The sequence below is a fragment of the Podarcis pityusensis genome, assembly GCF_964106645.2.
Source record: "Podarcis pityusensis genome assembly, chromosome: 1".
Taxonomy (NCBI): domain Eukaryota; kingdom Metazoa; phylum Chordata; class Lepidosauria; order Squamata; family Lacertidae; genus Podarcis; species Podarcis pityusensis.
In genome coordinates this window covers 114,225,568-114,244,463 of record NC_138028.1, presented here as the reverse complement: position 1 = coordinate 114,244,463, position 18,896 = coordinate 114,225,568, and the positions used below count along the sequence as shown (strand labels likewise).

The 18,896-nt window shown below is 42.7% G+C and overlaps 1 protein-coding gene across 2 annotated transcripts in view; it reads left to right on the top strand.

The window, feature by feature from the left end:
• The window catches only part of PPP1R1C (protein phosphatase 1 regulatory inhibitor subunit 1C), a 41,243-nt gene that overhangs the window by 5,047 nt on the left and 17,300 nt on the right, over nucleotides 1-18,896 (top strand). For both annotated transcript variants that reach the window (XM_080973232.1, XM_080973231.1), the window contains exon 3: nucleotides 15,353-15,393. In XM_080973232.1, coding sequence (XP_080829358.1) covers nucleotides 15,353-15,393 — 41 coding nt within the window. The remainder of the gene's footprint in view (nucleotides 1-15,352; nucleotides 15,394-18,896) is intronic.

Genomic DNA, 18,896 nt, shown 5'->3' with positions numbered 1-18,896 from the left:
CAGCCTGCCTGCCAGCCATGCCCTTTTCCAAGGTACTCCATTCCAATCTCACTCACCCCTAAAGTTGAAAAATAACAGTAATGACGGAATACTGCAGCTCATTTCAAAAATGCCCACCTACAGATGAAGCCCTGAAAACATTGCTGTAGCATATGACGAAGTATCACATATCTAAAGATGAACAAATGAGACTTTACAAAACAAACAGGCTCATGCTTCAGGGCATTCTAGCTTTCTGTTTGGGAGTTTGATGTCTGCATCTGCTGATAGCTCTGCCTGAAGCTATAATGTAGAGCGGCCTTTAATGTGTTACTGCATGGCACTTTCCATCTGTGGCACGCAGCAGCTTGTGGACAATCCAAATTTAGTTCCACACACTGTTAATGGGCGCTCAAAGTAATGCCATCGACAGGTTTCCCAATCAATGTCCACCACTGACCATTTAAAAGCCATTTGAAAAGTACCCACCCCCTCTCTGTTACTGATGCTCCTTTTCCATTTTCTGTAAAAGCATTGCAGCATTTCATATCCATTAAGCAATATTAGACTACAGAGGGGTTCCTCCCCCACCCCGCCCAGTTGTTCTTGCATAGGCAGTAAGCAATGTTTCATATTAGGTGAACAACAAAACAACAGGGCATTTTAATTGTCTTCACTTCGAAACAAATGGTCTTCATTTGCCAGAAGAAATCATATTTATACAAGTGAGGCTGCTTCTCTGCTTTAACAGGGTGGTGATATGAAGAGAGAGAGGGAAAGGGTGCACAGCTGCATTGGTCTGCACACAACTCAGTATGCAACCACATTGCCCTGAGTGGTGGCTGATTCCCCCAAGATGCCCAGCTTAATGCATACACATCAGCCGGATAGGACATAAATTCTCAGATGCATAAACTCTGCTCACATGAGTGGTGTGCTCGCATGACATCAGACCAAGTAATGTGAGATTGCATCTTGCTCTTCGCCAAAGTGGAAGACTGCAATTTTTGAAATGGCCCAGTTTATGTATGGAAGAGAAGAGGAGTTTGTGAGTTTGTGGCTTCAACATTACAGCAGAAGTTTGTTCTGATCAACTCAGGTTCAGAACAATGACTGACGTGACTCATTTGGACCATGAGTTCTGATGGAAAGTGCCTCTCTGGTTTTTGCCAATTCTTTCTCTCCAGTATTTATCCCCCCCCCCCCAGCAAATATTTTCAGAAGCATTTCGCCTTCCATCTATGTGCCCCATCCCTTCTGAGAATTTTTGAAGTGTGCACATGTGTAGGGGATTCCCAGTGAGCTCTGAAAAACTGCTGGGGAGCCATATAACTTTAGGGCCATCTAAAGCAAAGTTTTCCTGTAGAAGGAGTGGATGGGGCTCTGCTTCACTGTTTGTCTGGAAGGAGGATAGAAGCAGAGGCACAAGCAGAATATCACATTTGACCCTCTCTTCCCTTCCAGCAGAAGCTCTGCCACCCTACCAGACCGCACATGCTCTGTTAAATGTTTGGATTTGGAGAGTTGTGTCCAGAGGCACTTCATTCATCCCAAGAGTAATAGGAATCTATTATTCTTGACATCATCATCAGCAAGCAAGCCTCTTCCAAGGCTGCATGGAAAGCAGAGCAGTTGCCCCCAGCTAAATAATCTTTTATCTAATGGCAGTTTCTCAGAAGTGATCAGAGCAGCCTGCCTGATTTCCTCCACCTTTGCTTCCAAGGGGTCGCCGAACATCAGAGCGCACTAAATGATTTAGAGACCGGCAGTGGATTTGGCTTCGAGAAATGTGCTCAGTGTGCTGGCGAAACATTGATTGGAAGGTTTCCCTCTGCACTTTAAAAATGGCTAAATGACAAGGCATGATGGGCCCACTAATTTGCCATGGAATATGCAATCAGCTGTGGCACTTTCTTAGTGGAAATATTTATAGGAGGGAATGAGTGTAAAGAAAGAGTTAAATATTCAGGGGGAAAGCATCAGCAGTGATGCTGCCCATACCAGAACTTTGCAATTGGTGGCTTCCCTTCCCTGCAAAAGTGGGGAAGGGAGGCTTCCTCCAGAAGACCTACTTATTGAGCATTCATCCTCATTTGTTTGTGCAAACCTTAGTGGTGGTCACACTATGTGTCATCTTTATTGAGCATTCAGTTTGATTAGTTTGAGGGGAACTTATATGGCCATGACCATTCTTCCAGCATTCATTCTGATTTGCTTGCTGGTGTTTGTATGCCTTTTCTCCCAGATTTGAGAACAAGGTCACACAAAGTTACTAGCCTCCCTTGAATTTTATTAGCCTGCTGCTGAGGCCTGGCAGAAGAGTTGCATTTCTAGGATCATAGGAAGCTGCCTTGTACTGTGTCAGACCATTATTACATCCAGCTCAATATTGTGCCTATTGACTAGCAGCTGTCCAGGGTTTCAGACAAGGGATACATTCGCAGTACTACCTAGGGATGTTGAGAATTGAACCAGGGACCTCCTGCATGCAAAGCAGATGCGCTACCATTAAGCTATGGCCCATTCCTTTCTATGGTGGAAGGGGGCTTTCTTCCTTTAGCAGTCCACTTCATTTCTATGATGGGCGCAGAGGAAAGATGGGGGGAACTAGGTTCCCACTGGAAGACAACAGTGGAGCAACATTTGATCTCCCCTTTCCCCTGCAACCCCTAGCACCTTCCATGTTGTCCTGGAGGGCCCACCAACCTTCTGGAGAACATTGCTGATGGGTAGCGGGGCTGCAGGGACAAGGGGAAAATGCCACCTCCCCTTCGGCTTCTGGAGCATTCCAACAGAACTTTGCTCATGGGACACTTTGGCCATTGAAGCTTTAGTTAGCCTCTAACAGTGCTATCTGAATCATGTCTACTCAAAAGTCAGTCCTGTTGAATTCAATGGGACTTTACTCCTAGGTACACATGGGGGTTAGGAATGCAGCCTATACCACAATGTTAAGAGTGAGGTTGCCACAATGAAAAAATAAGTGCCCAAGCCTCCCTGTGTAAGAGAGACAAATCATTTAAAAAGGGATCGTTTCCATCTAGCAATGCTTAATCCGTTTCCAGGGACAAGGAAAGACCAGGACTCCTTGATCCCACAGGAAACTATTTGTTCGTCCCCTCCCTGCTCCAAGGAATGGAATTTCAAAAATAGCACCTAAGACAATTCCAAGAAATCCCAAAGATCAGCTGTCTGAAATATAACAGGTGGTTTCTGGATATCCCCTTGGTTCTTCCCCAAAATATTATTTCCATTGTTAGGAAAGTTTTTCTGTGCTGAAGCAAATTTTTATCGAGAACAGATGTGGAAGAAGCATTGCAACACAGGCAGAGTTTATGACTAATCTGTTTGTGTTGACACTTTTTTCTAAGGCTCACTATACGGCAATCTTAGAAACAAGCACAAGGAAGATGTTCATTCTGGAATGTTAAGAACACTCACATTTACACTTAAACACACACACAAGTGCATTTTATTTTACAATAGAAGATTTGCAGATGGAAAACACACACACACATATTTTAATTGAAGATTTTCTTGGGTTACAAAAGTAAGTACATCATGTCTATTTTCAGTTCATCAAGTCCTTTCTGCAGATCAGTTATATTCAGGTCACTGAAATCCAGCTTGTTGGGATCCTCTGTAGCAAGCAGCTGGGATTGTAGTCACAGGAAGCCAGAGAGCAGCAGGGAGTCTAGATGCATTTTGGCTCATCTGGGAAGTAATAAGGTCCATGGGCGTAATCAGGATTTTGGGGGGGGGGGGGCGGGACAAGCCTTTTGTTAGGGGAGGCAGAACCTCAGTTAGCTATGTATTTTTATTGATTTTTATGGATTTGGGGAGGGGGGAACAGTAGCCCCTCCCTGCCCCGCACTTGGCTACAGTCGTGATCAGGTCCCAAACTGGTCGGCTGCAACCACAGAGGACAATGGCGTAGAAAGAATGGGAGGAAAGTCTTTTCTAAATTATGTCTTAATATCACCATCTGGCTGTGATATGTAAAATCTTTCCTATGTGGCATTTCTGAAAAGCACTCTTAGAACCCTGGGTGGTGGCGAGGGTTGTTATTTAGAAAGATGTATCACGTAACTTCAAGCTTCATTTTCAAGAGAGCAGAGCTGCATCTTTTGGCAGAGCAGGGCAGTCGCTAGCGAAAACCAAAAACAGATGCTTTCAGTTTCAAATTTGTACTTATGGCTTAGACATAAAATCTCTGGGCAAAGCCACACATCAGTTAAAAACAACAGCCACATACTGGTTGTATGTGAAGAAAACTACATGGCTGTTTCTCTCCCTGTTACTGTACTATACAATTTTTACAGTTCATTGTTTGTTTATTTGACTTTTAAGTTTAATTTTAACTTGATTTCAGGGCTTATAATCTATCATATCTCTCTCTGTGTGGGAAATATTTGATTAAATGATATGGCACTGAATCAAAATGCACACCTGGAAATGCTGGTACAGATTTGTTTATTGTGAAGGATGGATGTGCACAACCCCCTGAGCTGATTCATGCATGCATGTTCCTCATACTATGGTAGCGGCATCCAGCATTGACTGGCATCTGTCAAATTTCACATATCAGTGTTGGCTTGTGCTGGGGCAAAATCTATGGCAGAAACAGCAGTGGGGTGGGGAGGCAGGAGTCCAACAAACAATATATTTTACCATTTACAGTACAATAGGCTAATAATTCAACAGTAGCAGGCGTTATCATATCTGCAGAGTTCAAGAACCACTCCCAAGTATTTTTAAGCTGATCTGCTACTCCGTGTGTCCTCAGACACATCTTAACTTGTCTGTTATGAGTTGATTCCAAATTTTATCATACCCGGTTGCAGCCAATCCTTTCAGTGGGCAGTGCCAGTGCGTAGTTGTTGCCATTCTTGCTGCTAACAGCAGTTTGTGTCTGTTTTGTGACACTCCCACTGTATATGGTGTAGGGCAGTGGTTTTCAACCAGTGTGCCGTGGCACCCTGGGGTGCCTTCAGTGATGGTCAGGAGCGCTGTGGGCAACACTGGCCTCTGTCCCTCTTTCTTTCCCTCCCTCTGATGCCCTCTCGCATCTCTGCCTCCCAGAGGCTTGCATGGCTGTTTGTTGCAGCAGCCCTGGCTATAAGCTCCGCAGGCAAATGATGCAGCTGAGAGGCACCTCTCTTTGTGGCAAAGGGGGGCAGCTCAGAGACCAGGGACGGCAGCAGCAGCAGCTGCCCGAAAAACTCCTAAGGAGAGGAGAGGAGGCTGAGGGATCACTCCACAAGGGAGGGTATTCGAAAAAGGGTGAGAGGCTGCCAGCTCTGCTGGCAAGGGCTGACATAATTGGGCTCCTGAGCCCCACAGGGGTGCCGCAGAAAGAATATAGTTGGTTAAGGGAGCCGTGGACTTGAAAAGGTTGAAAACCTCTGGTGCAGGGAATCTGACACACAGCATCTTTTCCACCAGAGATACTTGCTTTTTTAAAAATAAAAACAAATTCTGAATTTATGCTGGTTGCAGACTCCTTATGCATTACTTCCTGCATTTTAATATTTACAGACTTCATCATGCCAGCTTGACAACACTTTCAATTTTCACTTTTAACCCCCTTTCTCAACATATCTGTAAGGCTTCTGATGTGATTAGCAACCCTTCCTGCTTTCTCCAGTCACAGTCTGTTGATAAGTTCCCACGCTCTGTTGACGGTCTTCTAATTCTTGCTGACATGTGTGTGGTGCATATACCCAAAATGCCAAAGTTGCAGATATTGTTACCAAGGAGATTCTACACCATTCAGTTCATTTAGACTAGAAGCCAGGAACCTTTTTCACCCTGACAGTCACATTCCCATCTGAGCAACTTTCTGGGGGGCAACGTGCCTTGCGGTGGACAAGGCCATAGGGAAAATTAGGCAGAGGAAGAGATGCAAATGTTATCTCTGTACGATGGGCTAGTTTCTACACACTCACACAACCCTCTCTATCCATTGAGGCAGGCAAGAGGCATTATCAGAGTTCTAGGACACATTCCAGTCAGGTAAAAACACCCAAGGAGGGCTTGGTGCAAGGTCAGCAGGTGATGCAGCTGGGGAAAGGGTGTGTTGTGGGAAGGTGAACGGAGCAAACCAACAGCAAATCACACCAAGCAAGTTGGAGGTAACTCTATAGTAGCAAAAGCAGGGCACAGGAGTGTCAGGATGAATGAGCACAGCAACTCATCTCCAGCAGGTCTTGTCCCCATGGAGCAGTTGCTCGCGTTCCCACAGTTGCCTAAGTCTCGTCCTCTCCAGGGTTTTTCTCAAGCAATCTGAGACTGCACCTGTGTGAAGCTAATTTTTCACCCTCTTCATGCCTCTCCTGGTTCTTGGAGACCAGGGGGAGGGCAGCTTGTTGCAGCAGGAGTGAGAGACATCTGTGCCTCTTCCCCAGCCGGCCTGATCTCTGCCTCTCGGCCTTCCACCTCTCCTGCTTCAGCTTCTGCCTCTGATTCTGGACTGCTCTCTGCCACAGCCTCTTCCTGCTCACTAAGCCCTGTTCCCTTTTCAGCTTCTGACACCTCCTCTTCCCAGTCTTCTCCCTCTTCTCCTGACCACTCGTTGTTGTTCCATCACCAATCCCCTGGCTCTGAGCCTTCTTCCCTTGGGGGCTCCCTAGCTGGTTTCTTCCATCATTCCTCTGCATCCAACCAGTCTGTGACATTAGGGTCCTTGGAGACTTGGTGAGCTGCATTTGCCCCCAACCCAACCTGAGGTTCCCTCATCCCTAGTTTAGAATTTAAGTTTAGACCATTCATGGATATATAAGCTCCATTAGAAAGTAAATCAAGAAACCTATACATACCTTTTCCCTTCCAGGACCCATAGAAACAAACACCATCATTTTCTTAAAAACTCCAAGGCAGTCGTCAGGGGCAATAGTGGTTCTGCCAATTTTCTGCTCCATCCCCCCCCCCCCCCGCGTACACGTGGTCTTTGTAAATGGATCATCAATCATGTACCCTTTGCATATATGACGACAGTAGAAAATCACTTCCTTGAGTCCCTGTAATGTCAATATTTCCTAGGAGAGGCTAGAATAGTTCTTACTAGCTATAGCAACAGAGAACAGTATGTGGGTGTTTTCGTTCAAGATGCACTAGTAGATTTAATTTGTCAGGAATATCATTTTGAAGGCTTTGCTCTTGCAGGGGTTAATGTAGGAAAGAAGGAACTATCAGAAGCAGAAACTTGTAAGGTCTGAATGTGGTTTGTATTTGGGAGTCGTTGATTCCAAAACAGAGCAGGGAGGGGATGTATCTCACATCTCAACATCAGAGCTTCATCTCAGCGATCTCACTTTGTTTTCCCTTTCTCTGGCTAGCTGATTTATTTTGTTAAATTTAATTACCCAGTGGGTGGTTTATTGATCGTGGAAGCCGGAGCGCTTCTAATTGGCGCGTTAGCTGCAATTTATACTCCCTATAACTTCTTTATCTTTACGAGACTTTGCAGAAGATAAGGTCAGTTGTGGGGACATTATCCCATGACGTCATCGACATGAAATAAAGCACAATGGAAATGTCCACCCGAGGCATTAATATTTAGCTACTAGTTAACACATTTCCTTTCATTTATAAAGCAAATGTTATTAAAAGGGTGTTTATAGAAGAAAGAAGATAAGGGAGTCTCCGTTGCTGAGACAAACCACTGAGGCCAGACACTGGCTCCCCTAAGTCTCAGGCAAAGAACTCTCCCAGTCTTGTTTCCTGAAATCTTTTCACTAGGATTGAACCTGACACCATTTATATGCAAACTTGATCAGGTCACTGCTTTGTGTGTTAAAATGAAGCTAGGCTGGGCGCATCATGGTATTGCTATAAGAAAAACTGTTCCCTTTCCCTTATGGGGTATTCTATAGCCCATATAGAGTCCGTAAGTGGCTTCCCTATCGGTAGGAGAAAATAACAGAGGCCAATCGGAGTATATTGAGAAGCAAAGCAGCTAGTAAGCCTGATCTTTATTTAAGGAACTGTTGCCACAGGGTCCCCACTCACCACACGGAGGAGAGAGGAGAACCCTGAACAATGGTGCGCAAGCCCTTAGATAGACTTTTGAAATTGCCCACCCTGTAGACCACCACCCCAAAACATCATACATACATCACAGAAGGAGGTGGTCTACAGCAGAAATCCTGTCTGCCAGGATACCTGATAATGGTCACTGTTTGCATTACCTGGGCAGTCTGGCCATTCTTCTGTGATGGTAAATACTTTAGTTCCTGAATCCAGGTTGCAGGCTCACCTTCCTCACACACAATTTCACCTCTGTGCTTTCTAACACTTTGCTGCCACCCCTCAGCAGCTGCTGCCTGAAGGAACTGCCTCACTCAGCCTAATGGTAGGGCTGGCTGTGCGTATGGGGAGAGACGTCTGAATGGTCCCTTTGGATGGATAAAAATTCGGATAGAATCTACAGGTTTAAAATATGTAATGGTCCTGCCGTGCAGCCTGGGGGGCACGGGGTCAAAAGGACAAATTCTGCTGTTCTATATGAAATATGTATTTATTTACAGTGGTACCTTGGGTTACAGACGCTTCAGGTTACAGATGCTTCAGGTTACAGACTCTGCTAACCCAGAAATAGTACCTTGGGTTAAGAACTTTACCTCAGGATGAGAACAGAAATCGTGCACTGGCGGCAGCAGGAGGCCCCATTAGCTAACGTGTTAAAGGTGAAGGTAAAGGTACCCCTGCCCGTACGGGCCAGTCTTGACAGACTCTAGGATTGTGCGCTCATCTCACTCTAGAGGCTGGGAGCCAGCGTTGTCCGCAGACACTTCTGGGTCACGTGGCCAGCGTGACAAGCTGCATCTGGCGAGCCAGCGCAGCACACGGAACTTCGTTTACCTTCCCGCTAGTAAGCAGTCCCTATTTATCTACTTGTGCCCGAGGGTGCTTTCGAACTGCTAGGTTGGCAGCTAACGTGTTACCTCAGGTTAAAAACAGTTTCAGGTGAACAGACCTCCAGAACGAATTAAGTTCTTATCCTGAGGTACCACTGTATTTATTTATTTCTAAAAAATTATGAATTCCTTTTTCAACAAGGAAATGCTCCAAACAACATGCATCTTGTATCCTATTTGAGGTGTCACTGTTTGTGTGAGAGAGATGTGTTCAAGGAACAACACCTCCTATTAGACTTAGGCCTCAGGGACATTTTGTTGAACCTCTGCAGGCTATAGGATTGCAGCCTGCTTTGTTTTATTTGTTTTTCTGTGATGAAAATCAATCTCATAGTTCTGCACTTTGCATCTGACTCAATGCATTGGTTCAAAAACGGGTGAAATTCATACTTTCAGTGTATTCATCTTTGGCATAAATCTCTCCCACAGGCTGTAGTGTTGTAGCCTCTAAACAACAGATTGGTTTTGATTGTCTCTGGGTGTGTCAGAGTGCTTTTGTAAATGGAGAAATCTGAAAGTACGCTCAATAATTTCATAACTGAACCTTGTATCCTTTCTCTGATCGTCGCTCCATTCAGAGCAGCACCATAGAAACAAGCTTCCTCAATTCCAGGGAATTATTTACACATCATTTTCAATACAGATAGTTTCCTGTTACAATAGTCCTAAAGGCTTTGGTGCCAGGGACTGATAAGCACCTAGACTGCTTCTGTTATCTTCTGAGTCCCTCTTATCATGAGGTAAAGCAATATCTCTACAGAGGCACAGAGTAGCTCCACAAATACGGAATGCTGTTGAGAAGAGAGTGACTTGTTTACCAAAATCAATATTCTTGCTTATTTTTGCAAATTGCTATAGGACATTTTAATATAGATAGGTAAGAATTTCCTACCTGGTGTGATCACGTCAGGCGTGCTGAGAGTTGTTAGGAGACCTCTGTTTCCCTTAGAAAGCTACAATTGATTCCCAGTGTTTTAACAATCAATCCCCCTTCACCAGGAATTCAGGAAAATGTAGCTTTTGGAGGAATGGTCTCCAGACAACTCCAGCTTCTCTGTCTTTTCAAAGGTGACAAAGAAAATTGGCCAGATGGAAGGGAGCCTAGGGTGGCCAACAATGCCAGTTCTGCTGCTCCTGTAATCCTGCTGCCTGAGGCAGTCACCTCACCTTGCCTTATGAGAGGGCCAGCCCTGACCAGGAGGCATCAGTTGGTTCTTTTGAATGTAGCCAGTGGTTCACTAATAGACCCTGGTGATGCCTTCGGTCCGGTACTTACTCAGATCAGGGTTGGAGAACTTGTGGCCTTCCAGATATTGCTTGACTCCAGTTCCCATGAGGCTCAGCCCTCGCGGCAAATTGTCAGGGATGATGGGGGCTGTTGTCCAATAGAGGCGCCGACTCATGCCCAAGATTGAGGGGGCCTGGAGTGCATTGCGTGTGTGTGATGTCATACACATGTTGCATCACCAGGAGGAGGCCAAGCGTGGAGCCTAGCATGTCACGGTTTCAGTGGCCAGCAGCTCCTCCTCTCTTGCCAGTGTGGTGTAGTGGTTAAGAACGGTAGACTCGTAATCTGGGGAACTGGGTTCACTTCCCTGCTCCTCCACATGCAGCTACTGGGTGACCTTGGGCTAGTCATACTTCTCTGAGGTCTCTCAGCCCCACTCAGCTCACAGAGTGTTTGTTGTGGGGGAGGAAGGGAAAGGAGAATGTTTGCCACTTTGAGACTCCTTTGGGTAGTGATAAAGCGGGATATCAGACTTCCGGTCGGCGCCAGCGTTAATGGCGGTCCTCTTTCCGAGCTCCGGAGGAGGACTGCTCTGCGAGTTCGGGTCTGACCCGCTACGGCAAGCGGGGGACCCCTAAAATCACAGGCGCGGAAGCCTGTGAACAAGGAGACTCGGTGGGCACCAGAAGCGCCCCCCCTTACTGCGAAAGAGCCTTTTTAAAGGCTCCGGAACGGCATCGGGAGAGCGCGGTGCTGAGAGTCGCTACCCAGCCCGCAGAGTGAAGCCGCGTCGCCATGAACGGAGAGCGCCGATTCCTTCCTGTAAATCTGGGACTGAAAAACCTGTGAGTAAGACTGAACGTCAATTTGGAAAATTTTAAATCTGAAATTCGGCTGAAAACGGGGAAGGTGAAAATTAAGGAAGTCTGCCTTCCCCCGACTGCATGACAGCCAAAGCAACGGAACTTTAAAGCTGCATCTGTATGAAGTACTTTTGGATTATTTAAACCTGACATTGGATTTAGTTTTCCCCTCTAGCAAGCAGGGCAGAGGGGAAGAAGAAGGGACATTAGGAACCTGCATGATTTATCTAAAAGAAAAAAGCCTTCCGCTGTCTTAATACCCTGAAACGGACTGCCAAATAAGACACTAGGACACTGAACTGTCTTTAAACTTTTGGGAAAGTTACATGGTTGAAGTTTTGTGTGATACAAAGTTTTAAGACTTTACTGTTACAGTATATTGGAGTGTGCTGAAAGAGTATCTATTGGAAAAAGTGTTGTAGCATATATTTTCAAGCCTCCGGATATACTGGTTAAGAAGGTGAAATACCTAGGGGTTTACTTGACATCTAAAAATTTGAACTTGTATAAAGACAATTATGAAAAGTGTTGGTTAGAAATTAAAAAAGATCTAGAAATATGGTCAAATTTGAAATTGTCAATGTTAGGCCGGATTGCAGTTATTAAGATGAATGTATTGCCTAGAATGTTATTTTTGTTTCAAACTTTGCAGATTCTTGACAAGATGGACTGTTTCAAGAGGTGGCAGAAAGACATTGCGAAATTTGTCTGGCAGGGCAAAAAGCCCAGAATAAAATTTAAAGTACTTACAGATGCAAAAGAAAGAGGGGGATTTGCCCTGCCGGACTTAAAACTGTATTATGAAGCAGCAGCGTTTTGCTGGCTGAAAGAGTGGATGCTCCTCGAGAACACAGATATCTTGGATTTAGAAGGTTTCAATAATACATGTGGTTGGCATGCATATCTATGGTATGATAAAATCAAAGTGCATAGGGCCTTTAAAAATCACATTGTCAGAAAAGCGTTATTTAATGTTTGGATAAGATATAAAGACTTGCTGGAAAACAAAACCCCTAGATGGTTGTCACCCTTGGAGGCTAAGGCATTGAAGAAACTCAATATGGAGGCCGAATGGCCAAAGTATTGGGAAATCTTGGAACAAGATGGAGATAAATTGAAATTACAGAGTCATGAGAAATTGAAACCTAAAGTACGAGACTGGCTCCATTATTATCAAATAATGGAGGTCTACAAACAAGATAGGAAAATTGGCTTCCAGGTGGAGAAATCAAAATTAGAAACTGAATTGTTAGAACCCAATACCAAGAATTTATCAAGAATGTATAATTTGCTGCTGAAATGGAATACACAAGATGAAATAGTTAAATCGGCTATGATTAAGTGGGCACAGGACATTGGTCATAACATTATGTTTGCTGACTGGGAATGGTTGTGGAACACCGGTATAAAATTTACGGCATGTAATGCCTTAAAGGAAAATATTATGAAAATGATCTATAGGTGGTACATGACCCCAGTCAAGCTAGCAAAAATTTATCATTTGCCTGATAATAAGTGTTGGAAGTGTAAAGAAACTGAAGGTACTTTCTATCACCTTTGGTGGACGTGCCCGAAGATTAAGGCTTTCTGGGAAATGATATATAACGAAATGAAAAAGGTACTTAAATGTACTTTCCCGAAGAAACCAGAGGCCTTTCTCTTGGGCATTGTCGGCCAATTGGTGTCAAAGAAAGATAGAATCTTTTTTATGTATGCTACGACAGCAGCAAGAATACTCATCGCAAAGTATTGGAAGACACAAGACCTACCCACTCTGGAAGAATGGCAGATGAAAGTGATGGACTATATGACACTGGCTGAGATGACTGGCAGAATCCGCGATCAGGGGAAGGAGACGGCGGAAGAAGAATGGAAGAAATTTAAAATCTACCTTAAGGACTATTATAAACTTGATGAATGTTAGAATGTCGAGGTTTTGAGAAAGAAAGGGTTACAGCGATATAAGATTAGACTGAAGGAAAGATTAAGAAGATATATGTTTGACAGAACTATTTAGAAGTTGCTGGAAAATTTTGGACATTGGGATGCAGAAAGGGGAGGTATGGGGGAGTCCGAGAAAGAAGGTTTATGAAAAAAAAAAAGTCATGAAACTATACGTGTTTGTATGTCTTTTTATATGTTTGTATTGTTTTAAAAATTTTGTAAAACCAATAAAAATTTATATATATATATATAAAAAGATAAAGCGGGATATCAAATCCAAACTCCTCCTCTTCTTCTTCTTCTTCTTCTTCTTCTTCTTCTTCTTCTTCTTGTGCTCAGAAGGATCCGACCACTGAAGCCACACCGTGCTCAGCCTCCTCCAACCCCTCAGCATTGAGGGGGCTGGGCCCACTCCCCATAAATATTGAAGGAGCTGAGGACTCGGCCCTGTAGAGTTGGTGGCAGTGTTGTCCAATAGCACCTGGAGAGCCACAGCTTTCATGTCCATGGTTTAATTAAGGCTCTCTTTTTTTAGATTATTGCCTATGTAAAAAAAGAGAGAAAAGCATAGAAATCCATGTGGTTATACTGTTATCTCTTTTGTTGTTGTTGTTCATGATGATGATTTGTTTGGTTCCCCTCCCTCACTCCCAGGCTTATCAACTGAAAACTTGCTGGCTTTACTTTGAGGTCTTTTTAGTAACCTTTTGTTCAAAAAGGGCATTCAACTTTTTCAGATTTCCTTCCAAACAATTTAAAAGAGGCTATGTCTGAGGCATCATCCTGGTTCCAAAACAGAATCAAAGCCATTTTTGAAAGCTATTATGAGAAAAGGAAAGGGAAGGGAAATCATTCTATTATATGTGGGGTCTTAAAAAATGAAATAAAAAAATCCAGCATGGGTGAGAAAATTTGAGATGTGATTGTTTCCTCCATAAATCAATGTCATCAAATTATGTGCCAAGTCTCAGCTAGACTTTAGACCCAATACTGTGAGCCATAATGTTGGGGCTGGCAGGGGAGAAGGGGCAGAGAGATAGTATTTTCCCTATTTTATTACAGTGCTGTGTGTGTATATTTTGCTGTTATTAATCATACTTCCTCTTCTGTTCTCGTCATTAAAGTTCCCTAAAGGATTAACCAATGATTTAGATGTGGATTAGTATGTAAAAAGCTGCGGAAATATCAGGTTCTTAGTGCCTTCTCAGCGCAGGGATAATAATGAAAAAGAGCCTCTAGCTACCCCTTTGCAGTAAGAGGATCTTTTATGGTTTACAGGGACCCCTTGCTAATGCTCTGTGGGCCCAATCCTGACCCTTTTCATTGGTGATTATATGTAATTACATGCACCTCTGTGGCAAAGTTTCCTTTGATAAGTGAAAACAAAAGAAGACACACTCAATAATTTGAGAAGAGAGTGTGATAAACTACTGAGCCAATGTTTAATGAGATGAACATTTTAACTTAAGGCTGTGTGTGTGAGTGAGTGAGTGAGAGAGAGAGAGAGAGAGAGTAAGAGAGAAAGAGTATTGGTCTCACATATATCCTGTTTCGCTGAGAGCTTCTAAGTCTACTCAGAGCAAGAGTTGTGGTGATGGTCAGGGATTCTTCTGAGGTAGCAGATATGGCTACTTTTACTGTAATTTAACGAGTATTCCAGGTTAAAACATTTTGCATGTTATAATAAGCAGCATTTCATAAAAATTGCCAATGATGACCATTCATAATTATTTGTAGGGGGTGGGGTGGAGAGTTGCATTCATTTCTGAACCAATGGAAACTTGACGTGAACAGGGCCCATTCATTTCAGTTTTCATTCATTGTGAAACTTACATCTCGAGCAATGAAGGAGGGGTGGGGGTTTTTTGGTCTCTCACATTTCTACACCTTCATATCAATTTGTCACTCATTTGGGGTGGGGGAAGAGGCTTTCTTTTCTATGTTGTGGCTGATGGCAGTGGTTTTACTGTAATTTTTGACTTTTTTGTTATTCTTTTGTCTCTTAATTTTTTTATAATTCACTTCAAGACTTTTTCTGTAGTAAGCAACTATCAATAAACTCCATTTCTTGACAAACCTGTTATCTTATCGACTGCCTTCTTTGGTCCTTACTATATTTATCAGTTTAGCCATATAGGCTGTATCCTCCCCCCCCCCCCCCATTCTGGGAAGGTCAGCTCCCCACTCTCTCCCACCACCCCATTCCTGGCAGGCTGCCATTAATAAATGAGTATTCATCTCAATATATTTTTGAGGTACAGCTCGTTTAAGATACCCAAGCAGTATAACTAAAGGCTCTTTTGGCAGACCACAGCCAACAATGATTATGTCAGTATTAAATTCCTGTATCTTATCATGTTGGGCTATGTCTAGAAAATAGGAGCTTGGCAGTCTCCTAATTGTATTTTTCTGTCTTATAGAAATAGATGAGAAGAGAATGAACAACAACTCCCAAGATGATGTAAGTTCATTATGCTTTAAGAAATTGATAAATTGCTGATAAATTGCTGTCTAACAATCATTCAGAAACATGTTATTTTATTCTTATGATTATGCTGCAGTGGACTTGAGCAAGACTTCCTAAATTGTGTAGTAACAACAACAACAACAACAACAACAACAACAACAACAACAACAATTATTTTATTATTTACACCCTGCCCATCTGGCAGTTTCCCCCAGTCACTCTGGGCAGCTCCCAACAGAATATTAAAAACACGATAAAACATCAAACATAAAAAACTTCCCTAAACAGGGCGCCTTCAGATGCCTTCTAAAAGTCAGATAGTTGTTTATTTCCTTGACATCTGATGGGAGGGCATTCCACAGGGCGGGCGCCACTGCCAAGAAGGCCCTTTGCCTAGTTCCCTGTAACCTCACTTCTTGCAGTGAGGGACCCGCTAGAAGGCCCTCGGAGCGGGACCTCAGTGTCTGGGTTGAATGATGGGAGTGAAGATGCTCCTTCAGGGATGAACTGGTGTGTAGAGAGAGAACTATGAAAGTGAATCAAAAATATATTAATTAAAATAATTGCAGGCACTGGTCCAAAATGCTATGCTCTGTTAAGTCTGTGACAGAGCAATCTACAAGAAGTAAGGCCTATTAAATTCAGTGGAACTTACTCTCAAGTAAGTGTGTATAGGATTGCAGCATTAACAGCTCACTGCTCTTAAACTAGCTCCTTCAGTCTCCTTTGGGAATGATTCATTTCACCTGGTGACTGGCTCATTCACTCACTCCTGATTCAGATAGGTAAAGGGACCCCTGACCATTAGGTCCAGTCGTGACCGACTATGGGGTTGCGGCGCTCATCTCACTTTATTGGCCGAGGGAGCTGACGTACAGCTTCCGGGTCATGTGGCCAGCATGACTAAGCCGCTTCTGGCGAACCAGAGCAGAGCATGGAAACGCCGTTTACCTTCCTGCCAGAGCGGTACCTATTTATCTACTTGCACTTTGTTTTGTTTTTTTGTTTTTTTAAAAATGATATTTATTAAAGTTTCAAAGAAAAGATTACATAGATAAAAAGAAAGGAAAAGGAAAATAAAAAGAAAAAGAAAAAATACAAATTACAGAAAAAAGATAAAAAAAAAACACTTAAAAAACACATCGATCTTTCCATACCTTACATTTCATTTCCTTACTTCCCTGACTTCCTCACACCTCCCCTTTTTGTATTCCCGTTTACAAAATCCTTTCAGCAAATCCTTACCCTCTTTCATTTATCTTTACTCTGTATCTTAACCTATTATAACTATATATTTTCATCCATATAACTATCAATATTTACATATTCTTATTAACCTTATTACCAAAACCACTTATTTTCAGTCCAACATCATTTTAACATTCATTAATTTTACAGTATTTCCGCAAATAGTCTTTAAACTTCTTCCAATCTTCTTCCACCAACTCTTCTCCCTGGTCTCGGATTCTGCCAGTCATTTCCGCCATTTCCATATAGTCCATCACCTTCATCTGCCATTCTTCCAAAGTGGGTAAATCTTGTGTCTTCCAATACTTTGCAATAAGTATTCTTGCTGCTGTTGTAGCATACATAAAAAAAGTTCTATCCTTCTTTGGCACCAATTGGCTGACCATACCCAAGAGGAAGGCCTCTGGTTTCTTCAGGAAGGTAAATTTAAATACCTTTTTCATTTCATTATAGATCATCTCCCAGAACGCCTTGATCTTTGGGCACGTCCACCAAAGGTGAAAGAATGTACCTTCAGTTTTTTTACATTTCCAACATTTATTATCGGGCAAATGATAGATTTTTGCAAGCTTGACTGGTGTCATGTACCACCTATAAATCATTTTCATAATATTCTCTTTTAGGGCATTACATGCCGTAAATTTTATACCTGTGGTCCACAACTGTTCCCAGTCAGCAAACATAATGTTATGTCCAACGTCCTGTGCCCATTTAATCATGGCAGATTTAACCGTCTCGTCCTGAGTGTTCCATTTTAACAGCAAGTTATACATTCTTGAAAGTATCTTTGTTTTAGGATCTAACAGTTCTGTTTCCAACTTTGATTTTTCCACCTGGAAGCCAATTTTTTTGTCTAAATTATAAGCCTCTCTTATTTGATAATAGTGAAGCCAATCTCGCACTTTATCTTTTAGTTTCTCAAAACTCTGCAGTTTCAATTTGTCTCCTTCCTGCTCCAAAATTTCCCAATATTTCGGCCTATCTACTTGCACTTTGATGTCCTTTCGAACTGCTAGGTTGGCAGGAGTCTGATGCAGATACCTATCTTCAAAGAAGGCTGCCTGCTGCATCTCTGCATGAGTTCTTGCCTTGAACTTGCATTCACATGGCACACTCAGAATAGCAAAACATGGAGCTGTGGGCTCTTTGTCAGCAGAGGATTATTACACATTCATACCTTTTTGGATGTAAGAGTGAAGCATTCCCCAATTCTTAATACAACCATCAGATATGTGGGAAAGCTGTGCTCTTAATTGTATTTTCTAACACTTTGAGTCCCTCTGAGCTCAGTATCACTTGTTTCATATTAAATGTGTAAACTCAGACTTAAAGCAAGAGGGAACTGCAACCATATGTTGCAGCATGGAGGGCTCCCTTGCAGTGTTTTTCCAACAGTTTTCCATTCCCCGCCTCCATCAGTCAGTGTTATGACCGCTCTGCATGCCCAGTCCTCACTGGGCTATTTTTAGCATCCCTCCTATTAGATTGGGGGGGAAAATAGATCTATTTCATTTGCACAAACCTTGGGGTTTCCTCAAGGCTTCTGATATCTCCCTCTTATGGTGCCATTTTTGGCTTCCTATCTACATTTGCATCTGAACTTTGGAAATAAGGGAAATTACATCCAACATAATCAGAGATGAGATTTTTTTTCCACCTTTGTGTGCTCCTTCTCCATGACCTGAATCTCTCTCATTTTCGCTGGCGTTTCAGACAAACCAGCATTGCTTTAAATAGCAATGAACACTATTGATTTTTTTCCCCTTCAGATTTAGCTCCAAACATTTAAAAGCATTCAGTGAAGAGCATCAACATCCCATCATGCAATAAATATAATTAGCACTCTCTGAATGTACCCAATAATTTATTCATAAATATCATCTTTCCATCCATTACCTTAAACTATTATGAACCACTTTAAATATTATAGGCCAACTTACATAGCTACTGAATCTTCATTGATTAGGCTAGGTATGTTAAAAATATACTTCTTACGTACTAGATCTAAGCCCCTAGGGAAATGGAGTAAAGCTTTTTAAGTGAAGATTTAAATATAGTACTAACTTCTACAATTTCACTGTGTTGGAGTACAGGAGGGTGAACTTTGCAGACCCTTTAGAATGCTGCAAGACTGACATCATTCAATGGCATGTTTTTCTAGTGTAGTCAGGCTTTTTAAATTAATGATTATCTGCAACATAAAAAATAAGTAATGGACTATAAAATGTGGTACATAATCAAGAGTTGAA